The sequence below is a fragment of the Spermophilus citellus genome (assembly GCF_964194105.1).
Source record: "Spermophilus citellus genome assembly, chromosome: 3".
Lineage (NCBI taxonomy): Eukaryota > Metazoa > Chordata > Mammalia > Rodentia > Sciuridae > Spermophilus > Spermophilus citellus.
This window is the reverse complement of record NC_138184.1, coordinates 88,234,815-88,248,593: the sequence shown is the minus strand read 5'-3', so window position 1 is coordinate 88,248,593 and position 13,779 is coordinate 88,234,815. Positions and strand designations below refer to the sequence as shown.

Genomic DNA, 13,779 nt, shown 5'->3' with positions numbered 1-13,779 from the left:
ACTTCCTTGAGGTAGTTGTTTTACAGGTAGTAAAACCTGTGTGTTGTAAAATTTATTTACAATCACATAGCTGTTGAGTGAAACAGCCTGGATTAAACCTAGGCAACCTGACTTTAGACTGTTCTGCCATATAGCTTTTCATGTGACACAGGGTTGATATAAATGGTATGGGTACATGTGGCTGGAGTTGAAGGCTGTGTGCTTAGGAACAGCAGGTTTTGTAACCTCTTTTCCTCATTATAGTTTGTTCCCTTACCCTTCTTGGGGTGTTTATCTTTTCATTTTTAATCCAAAATCATAAGTGCCCTTGTAAAACAATTGGCATCATAAAATATGAATTTTTTAATACAAACTTCATTAGTTTATTATTTAATTATTAAGATTTAGATTAAAATTTTAATTCCTGGCCTAGAAATAATACTTGCAGTGGCAGGCAAGTGTTTACTACACTTATCTTTTGTTTTGTTTTATTTAGGAAAGAAATGCTGAGAATGCAATTGAAGCCCTTAAGGAATATGAGCCTGAAATGGGCAAAGTGTATCGACAGGACAGAAAGAGTGTGCAGAGGATTAAAGCTAAAGACATAGTTCCTGGTGATATCGTAGAAATTGCTGGTGAGTCAAGTTTGTCGTGTTTTTTTTTTTTTTTTTTTTTTTCTCTAGGTTGTATATCTGAATGTGGTCTTTTTCTAAAGGCCATTAATTATTCTTGGGGCTAGGGCTATAGCTCATTGGCAAAGTGCTTGCCTAGCATGTGTGAGGTACTGGGTTTGATCTTCAGCACCACATAAAAATTAACAAATAAAATAAAGGGCTTCTGTCCATCTACAACTACAAAGAAATAAAATAAAATAATTGTTTCACGTATCAGGTATCAGTTATATTACATTTTAGTGCCATCGAAACATTCTGTTCTTTTTTCTTCTTTTTTTTTAAATTTATTTTTTTTTTTAGTTTTAGGCGGACACAATATCTTTATTTTTATTTCTTATTTAATTATTTTTAATATTTATTTTTTAGTTTTCGGCGTACACAACATCTTTGTTTATATGTGGTGCTGAGGATCGAACCCAGGCCACACGCATGCCAGGCGAGGGCGCTACCGCTTGAGCCACATCCCAGTCCCTTTATTTTGTTTTTATGTGGTGCTGAGAATCGAACCCAGTGCCTCATGCATGGTAGGCGAGCGCTACCACTTGAGCCACATCACCAGCCCTCCTCCTTTTTCTTTACTGGGGATTAAAACCAGGGACTCTACCACTGGACTACTCGAGTCCTTTTTTATTATTTTGAAATGGGGTCTTGTTAAATTGCTGAGGCTGAACTTGAACTTATGATCCTCCTGCCCTCGGCTTCCTAAGTCACTGGGATTACAGGCCTGACCCCAGAAACATTCTGTTTTCTATAAGATTATTTCAAAGTGTTTAACTACTTCCTTTCATATTGTTGGTAAGGCTTTTTTTTTTGGTCTTTTGAGATGGGGTCTTGCTATGTTGCCATGGCTGGTCTCAAATTCCTGGTTTCAAGTGATATCCCCTTCTTCAGCCTCCTGGGTGGTTAGGACTATAGGCATGGCCATCATGCCCAGCAGAAGTGTTTTGTTTTTAAATATGTTTTACTAGTTTAGATACATCCTAGTTGCTAAAGAAGTAATACTTAAATGTTGATTTGACAATTATAGTGAGCAGTTCATTGGGATACTATATAAGGACCTCATGGTTTATTTCTGTTTTTGATTTTTGGCACAAACATTAAGTCATACTTTTTTAACTATCAAATTGAGTTAAAGGCAATGTCATTTACCCTGAAAGCCATTCTCAGAAACTTTTATATCATTCTGAGCTAGTGGTCTTGGCCTGGATTGTAGGGATTCGCTTCAGAGTGTACCACAATGTACTGAATGTCCCACAACCTCAGAGGGGTCTAGTTCTCAACGCTCCAGATCAATACCATGTATTCAAATAGCTCAGAATCACGTTTTCCCTAGAATCAACTCATTTAGGTTTTTTGTCTTAAAAACATTTTATGTTTGCAATTGTGTCAAAATAAATTTTTTTTTCTTTTTTTTTTAAGAGAGAGGAGAGGGGGAGGGAGAGGGAGAGAGAGAGAGAATTTATTATTTATTTTAGTCCTCGGCGGACACAACATCTTTGTTTGTATGTGGTGCTGAGGATCGAACCCGGGCCGGATGCATGCCAGGCGAGCGCGCTACCACTTGAGCCACATCCCCAGCCCCAAAAATAAAAAGTTTTAAGATGGAGAATTAACACATAGCCTTCCCTTAGGTTCTCCTAAGTTTAATATTCTATTATAGGTGCTTTTTCAGTGTATATGTACATAGGCTTTCTGTTTGAGAATGTATCACAGATCTGATGCCCCTTTACTCCTAACTACTTTAGTGTTTATTTTATAAAATGTACGTTCCCTTATCAACCGCAATGCAATTATGGAAATTGAGACAATACTATTATCTATAGGCCTTATTGAAAATTACTAGTTGTTACTTTCTTAAAAATTTTTTTTTTCTTTAGTTGTAAATGAACACAATGACTTTAATTATTTTTATGTGGTGCTGAGGATTGAACCCAGTGCCTCACACATGCTAGGTGAGCACTCTTATCACTGAGCCCACAACCCCAGCCCCAGTTGTTACTTTAAAAAAAAAAAATTGTGAGGTGGGGAATTAATTGGTCAGAATGGTAGCAGGGTTCAATAGCACACACGTATAATCCCAGCTGCTCAGGAGCCTGAGGCAGGAGGATTGCAAATTTGAGGCCAGCCTGGGCAGGTTAACAAGACCCTGTGTCAAAAAATAGAAAGCCCTAGGGATGTAGCTTAGTGATAAAGTGCTAGCTTAATGTTCCTGAGGCCTTGGGTTCAATCTTCAATACCACTGGGGGGAGGGGGAGAAGCAAGAAAATAGGTCAAAATGAGGAACGTTAGACACAGAGAAGCTATTTTAGTAATCGAGGTAAGAAATAATGAGGGCAAGACATAACTAGGGCAGCAGCCTTAAGAATAATGTAAGATGTTAGGAGTTTATGAATGTGGTTCTTAAACAGGCATGTACATGGGAATCATTTGGGGCTACTCTTTACCAGGTCTCAACCCAAAATATTAATGAAATGTCCCTTTAGTGTGGAATTGTAGTCGTGTATTTTGAAAGTGAGCCTCTGATTTAAATGCAAAGGAACAGGTTTGGATCACTAAGTGGATATAGAATCAAAGGTGTTGGTAGGATTTCTTCTACCACGCGGCCTGCGCAGTTGTTTCATTAATGAGGTTCTAGGCATTAAGTTAGTTAGAAGAGATCAAAATAAAACACACAAACCAGTACCTTATTTTACATTGCTAGGTCCGAGACGGCTCGCCTCCCTGGTTCCCGCCTCTAGCCGCCCAGCAGGGCAGCGAGGATTACTCTGGGCTAGCAGGAGAGAGAGAGAGCGAACACGCCTGGGAGTAGCCTTTTATTTGGGGAACAAGAGATTTAGGGGAGAATTCCATCCAATGAAGGTTGGGGGGGGGCTGCACTCCAAGGTCAGGGTCAGTGATTGGGTCTCCGGGGTCAGTGGTCATGCACACCCCCACACGGATGGGCTCTCTCATCAGGAAAGGGTCGGGAAAGCTCCGACACAGCCAGAGCGCCTCAGGCCCTTAACGGGAGTCACCCAATCACGTGTCAGAATGGCTCTCCACATTTCTAGTTTAGATGATTGGATCAGAGTAACTGAGGGAGACTGACAGGAAAATAATTGTCATTCCATAAACATATGGTAGGTTGGGTTCCAGGTGGCCTTGCCTACATATGTATATACAGTTGTTTGGCTTCAATTGCCATTTCTCCAGCTTCATCTGGGATACATTCTCAGCCTGTCAAATTGAGAATATTTTAATGTATTTGGTCTACTATTTCAGTGTATTGAGTCTCCATTAAGACTATAGCCAGCTTCTTTTCTGCCTTGATGGTTTTGGTTTCTTTTTTCCTCTGAATCCTGTTTCTTGCTGGGCTTTGCCTTCTTGGTAGGGCATTCTATTTTTTTTTTTTTTTTTTTAAGAGAGAGGGAGAGAGAGAGAGAGAATTTTAATATTTATTTTTTAGTTATCGGTGGACACAACATCTTTTTTGTATGTGGTGCTGAGGATCGAACCCGGGCTGCACGCATGCCAGGCGAGCGCGCTACCACTTGAGCCACATCCCCAGCCCCTTTGGTAGGGCATTCTAACCACCTAGTGGACTGAGACAATCTTGGGGTCTTTTGGATTCTTCCCTCTCTTATCATCTTATTTGACACTGAGACCATTGGCTCTACTGACCTCAGAGCACAAGTCCATGAACTGTCTCCTTGGTTATCACACTAGTCTGGCTGTTGTCTCACACTGTAACTATCCTAGGGAGGCTCTGGCTTCCCTTGTTGACTTCTTCCATTCCATCTTCCACCCAACAGTCAGTGGTTTCTTAAAGGGCATGTCATCTGTTCATCAATCCTTAGATGGCTTCCCTATTGGCTTCCCTATTGCTCTTGAAATATAAAATTCTTTCTTTGACTTAATAGAACTTGCATGTCCCTGCTTCTGTGAATTCATCTTATGCAGTTTGTTTATGCTCCAGGCATACAGGCTTTTTCAGTACCACCAGATTTTCCTTACCTTTTTTGGAAAGTTTGATAAATCCTACAGACTTTATTCACTTGTCCAGTGCATTGATCACATAGTGGAGAAGCTTTGGTTATAACCCTGATCTGACTTTCTGCACACTGTATATTTCCATTTTTTTGTATTATATATATTGCATTTGACAGTTTAGGAACGACAGATAATGGTTGATCCATAGTGTGTGTTCTGAGATAAGTTGCTGAAACTGATCTAGAACTTGTGATCCTCCTGTCTTAGCCTCTAGAGTCACTGGGTGTGCACCACTGCACCAGCCTATTTTATCTGTTTTTAATGGTATAGTTCTGTGCCATTAAGTATGTTCATACTGTCATACCGCTATCACCACCATCCATCTCCATTAGTTTTTCATCATCCCTCAACCTAAAAACCATATATCCATTAAAAACTCATTTCCCATTCTCTTCTCCCTTGGCTCCTGACAATTATTTCCTGTCTTTTAATATTAAAAACAAATTAAACTCAAAAAGCCAAGTTGAATATTCAAAAAAGATGAGTTTTAAATTCCTTGTCCTTCATCTCAGGTGAATATAATCTGCTACAGGCAATACATACATTAAAATTCATTTCCCTTTCACCAGTTTCTGAATCCTTAATGGGAAGTGTCACCTTGACAGTTGACACCTTCTTGTTGGCTATGTCTTACGTTCTCTAAAATCAGAAGTAGAGGGTAGGTTCAGTTAATGGGAACATGCTTATTTTATTTCGCAGCTTACTGTACAGAATAGATCATTGCCATCTGTGCATGTGGTCAGTAATAGCTGAACTTAAAATGAATGGATACTGTAATAACTTTGCAAATGATTTTTTAACCTTCAGTCACTGCAAATAAATAACTATTCACCTTTTGTAGTTGAAAAATGAGTCTTTGTGGCTTATTTCCTTTGCCTTCAACTACTTATTAAATGATATATAGTGTACTTGGTAAATCTATACATAGCGTAGGTATCAATCATTTCAGTTATACCCAGGTCACCATTTTTTAAAATGGCTTTACTGAGACAATAGCATGTCATTAGTTTACTCTTAAAGTACACAGTTAATGCCGAGTGCTGTGGCACATGCCTATAATCCCAGCAGCTCAGGGTGTTGAGGCAAGAAGATCTCAAGTTCAAAGCCAGCCTGAGCAAGGTACTAAGCGACGCAGTGAGACTCTGTCTCTAAATAAAATACAAAAAAAATAAAGCTGGGGATGTGGCTCAGTGCCCCTGAGTTCCATCCCTGGTACCCACCCCACCCCCTGTCAAAAAAAAATATACAGTTAAGTGTGGTCACAGAGTCTGTAATCATCACTGTCTAATTGTGGAACATTTTCATCCTCTGGCTATTATGTATTATTTTTCTTTGTATTTAACCTAATAATTCAGTTCTTGGAAAGCGTAGAAGTGAATTTCATTCGGATTTTTTTTTCTTAAAGTTTTATTGTCACCAGGTATGGTGGCACACACCTGTAATTGTAGCTGCTTGGAAGGCTAAGGCATGGTTTAAAATTTGAGGCCAGCATGGACAACTTACCAAGACCCTGTCCCCCAAAAGAGGGAAAAGTCTTACTAAGTCTACCTAAACTGAAAGAATAAATGGCATAAATTGAGCTTTTATAATTTAAAATATATAATAGTTTTATGCTTTTATTTAAACTATAAATTGGGCATGAAAAGGTAATTATATATTGGAACAATGGAAAGTATTGTAAAATATTTGGAAATTGAAAATGTACTGACTTGTGTTCCTGATGCTTTCAGACAGGAACAGAGCTTTTTGTCATTTAGAATGTTGAGTTTCATCTCCTGTCTCTAAGTGATAAAGTTCTTTTTGCCATCTGTTGGAAGATATCTGATAGGATGATTCAGTTGAGTTTTTGGAAGGTTAGGCTGGATTGGTTTTTGGGGGGAGATGTGGAAAGCATTAAGGAAATTAAATTTAGATGTTGCTATTACTAGTTAATAACCTTTCCAAGGAGAAGTTGTCTTAAGTATGAATTACAACTAGGGTTCACATAAGCATTTGTGTCTAGAACACAGGATCCAAATAACATTGATTTGGCAAATAAATATTTGGGAATAATGACTCATGTATTCATCTTCTAAAGCCACAGTAGTCTTACATTATCTTAATGCCAAGAAAATAGTTCTCTAGATGGATGGAAACCAAAAATAGTAAAATTGCATATGATCTTAAGAAGTGAATGTCAGTATTCTAAAACTTTGTGTTACTTGCTGATATTATAAAAGTGAATCAAGTGAGAGCAAAAAATGTCCCAATTTTAGCATTTGGGGATTATTTATTGATTTTTTAAGGGCATTGTTTTCTGGATTGTTTAAAACAAAACTTCATGTATCTTGGTAACCTGGGGTTGACAGATAGCACAAGAACATAAATATTCTCAGATGACTTTGGTCCTGTAGTGTACTTTGGACTGACTCCTGTTTTTGATTATGTAAGTGATAGAAATGACACAATCTTAAATAAAATTGTATTTGCTTTAGAGCTGTAAGAAATTTATATTCCCTAAAGTGAAGATGAAATGTTGGGCTGTAGTGCCAACAATTTTAAAATATATTCAAGTATAGAATAATTCTTAAACGGGCTGGGGATGTGGCTCAAGCGGTAGTGCGCTCGCCTGGCATGCGTGCGGCCCGGGTTCGATTCTCCAGCACCACATACAAACAAAGATGTTGTGTCCGCCAATAACTAATAAATAAATAAATATTTAAAAAAAGAATAATTCTTAAACTTCACTAATACTTAAAGGAAGGTATGTTTCACTTTTAATAGTAAACTTGCAATATTGAAATTTGGTAACCGCACATGAAATGGCTTTTCCAATCAGTTGTCAGTTGCGTAAAAGGCAAAGTTGTGAAATAGGTAACTCAATATGTGTAAGAAAATCTAGATTATCTGAATTCTGCATGACATTGGACAAAGCTGATTGACCTCTTTACGAATCAGGTAATTACAGTGGACTCTTCAAGAGAGTGTTCTGGCTCTAGAATATATCTGATTCTAATAGTTTGATCATGAGGCTTGGACTGATTTCACTGTTGGGATTGGAGCAGAGTCTGGCTTTGAACATTCAGCAAATATTTAATCCACATCTGCTGAGCTCCCAGATGCTATAGAACAGAAGGTTGACAAAGATTGTTTTTGGGGCTGGGATTGTGGCTTAGTGGTAGAGTGCTTGCGTAGCATGCATGAGGCACTGGGTTCGATCCCCAGCACCACATAAAATAAACAAATAAAATAAAAGTATTGTGGCCATCTACAACTAAAAAATATATTTAAAAAAAAAAGATGGTTTTTGAAAAGGACCAGCTAGTAAATATTTGAGGATTTTTGTCTCACATGTTCCATATCCAGTCTGTTTGGCAAAATTTTTTTAAATTTAAACTATCTTTTAAAAATGTAAAAATGAGGGCTGTGCTTGTGAGTCAGTGGAAAAGCACTTGCCTAGCATGTGTAAGGCACTAGGTTTGATCCTCAGCACCACAAAAAAATAAATAAATAAATATAATGAAAAATGTAAAAATGAGAACTTAAGACATAGTGGGGGGTGCAGGTTTAGTTGCACATGCCTGTAATCCCAGCAACATGGGAGGCTTAAGGCAGGAGGATCATAAGTTTAAGGCCAGCCTTGATAACTTAGTGAGACCCTGTTTCAAAATAAAAAATGTGGAGGCTGGGGATATAACTTAGTTGGAAGAGTGCTTGCCTTGCATGCACAAAGCCCTAGGTTCAATCCCTAGCACCACAAAAAAATACATACAAAAAGTGGTGTGGTTTTCAACATAGCATAGAGTGTAGAATACTTGCCTGGCATGTGTGAGGCACTGGGTTTATAACTAATACTTCAGAGGGGAAAAATGTGCCTTAAGATTTAGCCAGCAGTTTGGCATGTTTAGAGCAACACTTTTCTAACTTCAGATGCAGAGAAATCACCTGATAAGGTAGCATCACAATGAACAGTTTTGTTCTTAAATAATAAACAGAATCGGAAGCAAAGAGGTATGACCAAGTAAGGTTTTGAGCATGTTTATTCTGGTTCGTTTTCTTCCCTCCTTGTGCAGAATTATTTCATGGTGAGAAGGATGAGAGAACAAGGGCTCTTTAGAGATGCAGATTGAAATATCTGTATCCAGATAAAACAGAAAATAATTATTTTTTGTGAATCCTGGAAGCTACATCTGTTTTTAAAACAGAATAATTCTTTATCTGAAGAACTTGTATAGGGGCTGGAGTTGTAGCTCAGCAGTAGAGTGCTTGCCTAGCACGTGCAAGGCACTAGGTTCAATTCTCAACACCACATAAAAAATAAATAAATAAAATAAAGGTATTGTGTTCAACAACAACTAAAAAAAAAATTTAAAAAAGAACGTGGGGGTGGGGGCTGTAGTAGAGCATTTGCCTAGCATGTGTGAGACACTGGGTTCTATCCTAAGCACCATATAAAATAAATAAATAAAATAAAGGTCCATCTACAACTAAAAAAAAAAAAAACAATTTTTTTTAAAGCAGTTTTTTTTTTTTATTTTAATATTTATTTTTTAGTTCTTGGCGGACACAACATCTTTGTATGTGGTGCTGAGGATCGAACCCGGGCCGCACACATGCCAGGCAAGGGCGCTACCGCTTGAGCCACATCCCCAGCCCTAAAAAAAAAGATTTTAAAAAACTTGTTTAAAGCAGAATAGCAAAATGAAAACAAATCAATGCAGGTATTTAGAAGTAGAGAGTTTTGAGACCTAAGGTCCTTCAGCAGTGTTAGGATATTAAAAACTCAGAAATGAGGCACTCTCAGAGGTCTCTCTAGCCATCAGACCATGATGGACCAGTCGATCTTGAAACCTGACCTGATTTCATGGGGCTGGCATTTCCTGATTTCCTGTAATTATCTCCTCTCCCTTCCCATGACTCAATGGTAGTCACAGTACCAGTAAGTGTCAGCCTTTCCATTCTTTCCATTGAGATTAGGATTTTGGAAAAGTGGAAGAAAACTACATGGTTTGGGATTCAGTTTTCCTAAGTTTATTAAAGACGATCACTTTCGAAAACCAAGCAAAGCGCTCAACATTGCCAGAGCTGGGACCATTGCAAGGTTGAGAGTTGTAGGGGAGATGGCAGGAATCTGAATTTGGTGGAAACCATAGCCATTTATAGGGAATTCTTCTATGAATTAAAGCATTTTTCACAAAAGTATTTGTCCTATAGCACTGTAATGGAAGAGTTAGAAACACCAGATGGCCTTGAAAATGGAGACTGATTTGAACCTGTAGTGTGGTTGTACAGTACTGGGACCTTGAAAAGTGCCTCACTAATAAAATGAGAAGGAGATAATGGCATGCTTCTTGTGAGCAGTTGAGAGGTTGAAGTAGTGACTTATGCAGCCTTTACAACAAGTACTTGGTATAATAGCAGTGTTCTCGGGCTGGGGTTGTGGCTCAGTGGTAGAGCGCCTGCCTTACACATGTGACGCACTGGATTTGATCCTTAGCACCACATATAAATAAATAAAGGCATTATGTTCATCTACAAAAAGAATGATCTAGCCAGGTGCCGTGGTACATGCCTGTGATCCCAGCAGCTTGGGAGGCTGAGGCAGGAGGGTCGCAAATTCAAAGCCAGCCTCAGCAACTTAGCCAAGACCCTGTCTCAGAAAAAAGCTGGGGATATGTGGCTCAGTGGGTAAGTACCCCTGGGTTCAATTCCCAACACCAAAAAAATGATCCAGAAGGTAACTACTGTTAACAGTGATGCATATTTGTTGAATAACCTTTTTAAAGCATGTTTTACTTTTGTAGTTTAAAAAAGAAAAAATCATATTGGGAGGTATGCCACATGTTGTACACTCTAACCTTAGGTGGCCCATGGCTGCCTCTACCACATATATTCATGGTTATCATGCTGTTTTTTATTTCTCTAGTATTTAGGAACATGCCTGCATAGAACCAGCCAAGCCAATTTTAAAATCAGTTTTATTTTAAAGAATTCCTTTTGATTTAAAATGTACCCTTTTTAAAAATTATTTTTAGTCTCACTGTAGAACTTAACTGTTAAGTATTAGTAAACCTTATTTAACCCAACTAAGTCTCAGATCTCTTGGGCCCTGATTTTTTATTGTTTGTTGATTTGTGACATAGTTCAACTTGATAGAAGTCTCTTGATGTTTGTATATTAAAGGAAATGTGTGCTGCAAGCATTTTGTTTATTGACAAGTATTTTACTTAGCAATGTACCCAACACACAGTGAGTGGTAGGAATTAGGGAATCATTGGTGGCCCATAGACTCTGCCTTCATGGAGCTTTTGGTCTCTTGATATAGGTACACCAGAACATAGTGTTGAGTATCAGGAAGGGATGTTCTTTGTGGCCCATCCTAAGGGATAACCAGCCTAATTTGAGAGTTCAGGGAAATCCTTGCTCTGTAGGGGAGAAAAGAGAGGGTGTGTGAGTACCCAGAAAGCACCATGAGGAACTGAATTGTGTTTGAAGTTCAGAGAGGAGAGAGTGGTGAGGGGTAGGCAGCAGTTGGTCATGTTATAATCTGTGGTGGGAGACTAACTTATATTTCAAGTCTTGTAAGAAGAAGCACTTAAAACACAGGAGAGTAGTTTCACATTGGTTTTTTACTTTTGGAACTAGGTATTGAACCCCAGGAGTACTCTACCACCGAGCTACCTGCCCAGCCTTTTTATTATAATTTATTTTATTTTTTTTTTAAAGAGAGAGTTTTTTAATATTTATTTTTTAGTCTTTGGCGGACACAACATCTTTTGTTTGTATGTGGTGCTGAGGATTGAACCCGGGCAGCACGCATGCCAGGCAATCGTGCTACCGCTTGAGCCACATCCCCAGCCCCTATTATTATTATTTTTAGACAGGTTCTCCTTTAATTGCTTTGGGCCTTGCTAAATTGCTGAGGCTGACCTCAAACTTGTGATCTCCTGTCTCAGCCTTCCGAGGTGCTGAAATTATAGAAGTGTGACACCACACCTGGCTACATTGGCACTTTTAAAAAGAGAATGCTACCCACCAAATGAGATTGGGGCAAATGTAATCTATACTGTGGTGCTCTATAATGTTATTCCTGCTCACCCAAGGCCTGGAAGTAATAAGCAAGTAGTGAAAATGCAAGTCATAGTTAAATGTGTAAGGATAATTTATTTCGTTATGACTTGCTTTTCCTAGAGCCATTTAAACTTAAAAACAATAGTGAAATATTTTTTAAAAAGATAAAGAAAAAAATGGGGCTGGGGTTGTGGCTCAGCGGTAGAGCCCTCGCCTATCACATGCAAGGCACTGGTTTCGATCCTCAGCACCACATAAAAATAAATAGAATAAAGATATTGTGTCCAACTATAACTAAATTATTTTTTTTTTAAATAATAGTGGAGGGAAGGATTGGGGCTCAGTGGTAGAATGCTTGTCTAGGATGTGCAAGGCCCTGGGTTCAATCCCCAGCCTCACCTCCCCCCCCAAAAAAAAAAAAAAAACATTTAGGGAACAATTTCTGATCTTATATAGTTTTTTTTTTTTTTAAGAGAAAGAATTTTAATATTTAATATTTATTTTTTAGTTTTCGGCGGACACAACATCTTTCTTTGTATGTGGTGCTGAGGATCGAACCCGGGCCGCACGCATGCCAGGCGAGCGCACTACCGCTTGAGCCACATCCCCAGCCCTAGTTTTTTTTTCTTATAAAAGAGTTGAATAATTCTATTTTCCACTGGAAATTATACATAAATGTTTAATAAAGATTTTTTGAGTGCTGCTTATTTTATTTTTTTAGAGAGAGAATTTTCTTTTTTAATATTTAATTTTTAGTCTCGGCGGACACAACATCCCTGTTTGTATGTGGTGCTGAGGATCGAACTCGGGCTGCACGCATGCCAGGCGAGCGCAACACCGCTTGAGCCACATCCCCAGCCCAGAGTGCTGCTTATTTTAAACATTGGTGTTTATATTTTACATAAGTGATGCAAATAGTGTTTCTCATGGCTTATGAACACCTTTGGTTCAGTTCTAAAATGTGACAAAGTAATAATTTCCTTTAAGCAAATTATACTCTTGGTAACCCTAACCTAGAGTGTACTCTGAGGATTTTTGTTTAAAGTGGAAACCTTTATTGTGTTGGCAAAGAAAAGAGGTATGAACTGAGGGAGCAAGATAGCTGAGTTTAAAAAGTGTTACAGGAAGGTAGTTTAATAACAGATATTCTTTTATTATACCTCCCTTCATCCAAAGAAACAGAAAAACAATTTTGGAGGAAAAACTTGCATAGCTTTCTCTTGGCAAGAGGAAGAATTTTCCACTACCGCTTGCCCTGAGGGCATTGACATGCCCCATCAGGGAAATATTACTGGATGTGATCATCAGAACAATACTGCCTGTTCCTCAGGCACAAACCCTCTGTCTATAATTCACAGAACAAAAGGAAATTGTTGTCTTTGAAAAGTATTCCATGGGTCCTTCCTAGATCTTTTAACTCCTTAAGAAAACCTGCTTCCTAATGGTCAGACCATTCTAAATAGATTTACCAACAGAAAGAGTGAAGCAGAGCCCCACAGCACAGTTAACTGAAGTGTTGGATTAGTTGAGCAAGAAGATTGAAAAACCTGTTTAGGGGGTGGCTGGAGTGTGGCTCAGTGGCAGAGCACTTGCCTAGCATGTGTGAGGCACTGGGTTCAATTCTCAGCGCTGCATAAAATAAATAAATAAAGATATTGTGTTCATCTACAGCTAAAAATATATATAAACTATTCAGGTTCATGCTGCTTTGGCACCTTTCTACAAAGAGGTCAGCTTCTAATGGAAATAGCAATCTATAATTTTTAAGTAGTAGTTTCCCAAATGCTGAGAAGTCAGATGTTCTAAGAGTAGAGCTAATGTCCTAGTACAGTGGAAGCAGCATACAGTAGAGGCTGTTCTAAACACACCTGAAATCGAGTACTTCACACATCTCTGATCCTATGGTTTTGTGCTTTTCCCTTGTGTTAATTTTTCTAGTGATTTTTGGAAAAATTTAAAATGTGTGAGGTCCTAGGTCCTACTCCAAATGCATTGAAAAGGGAGCCCTAGCCAGGTGTGGTGGTACACCTGTAATCCCAGCAGTCCA

The 13,779-nt window shown here is 38.5% G+C and overlaps 1 protein-coding gene across 2 annotated transcripts in view; it reads left to right on the top strand.

The window, feature by feature from the left end:
* ATP2A2 (ATPase sarcoplasmic/endoplasmic reticulum Ca2+ transporting 2) overlaps nucleotides 1–13,779 on the top strand; it is a 58,048-nt gene that overhangs the window by 12,672 nt on the left and 31,597 nt on the right. For both annotated transcript variants that reach the window (XM_081284746.1, XM_081284745.1), the window contains exon 5: nucleotides 476–614. In XM_081284746.1, coding sequence (XP_081140872.1) covers nucleotides 476–614 — 139 coding nt within the window. The remainder of the gene's footprint in view (nucleotides 1–475; nucleotides 615–13,779) is intronic.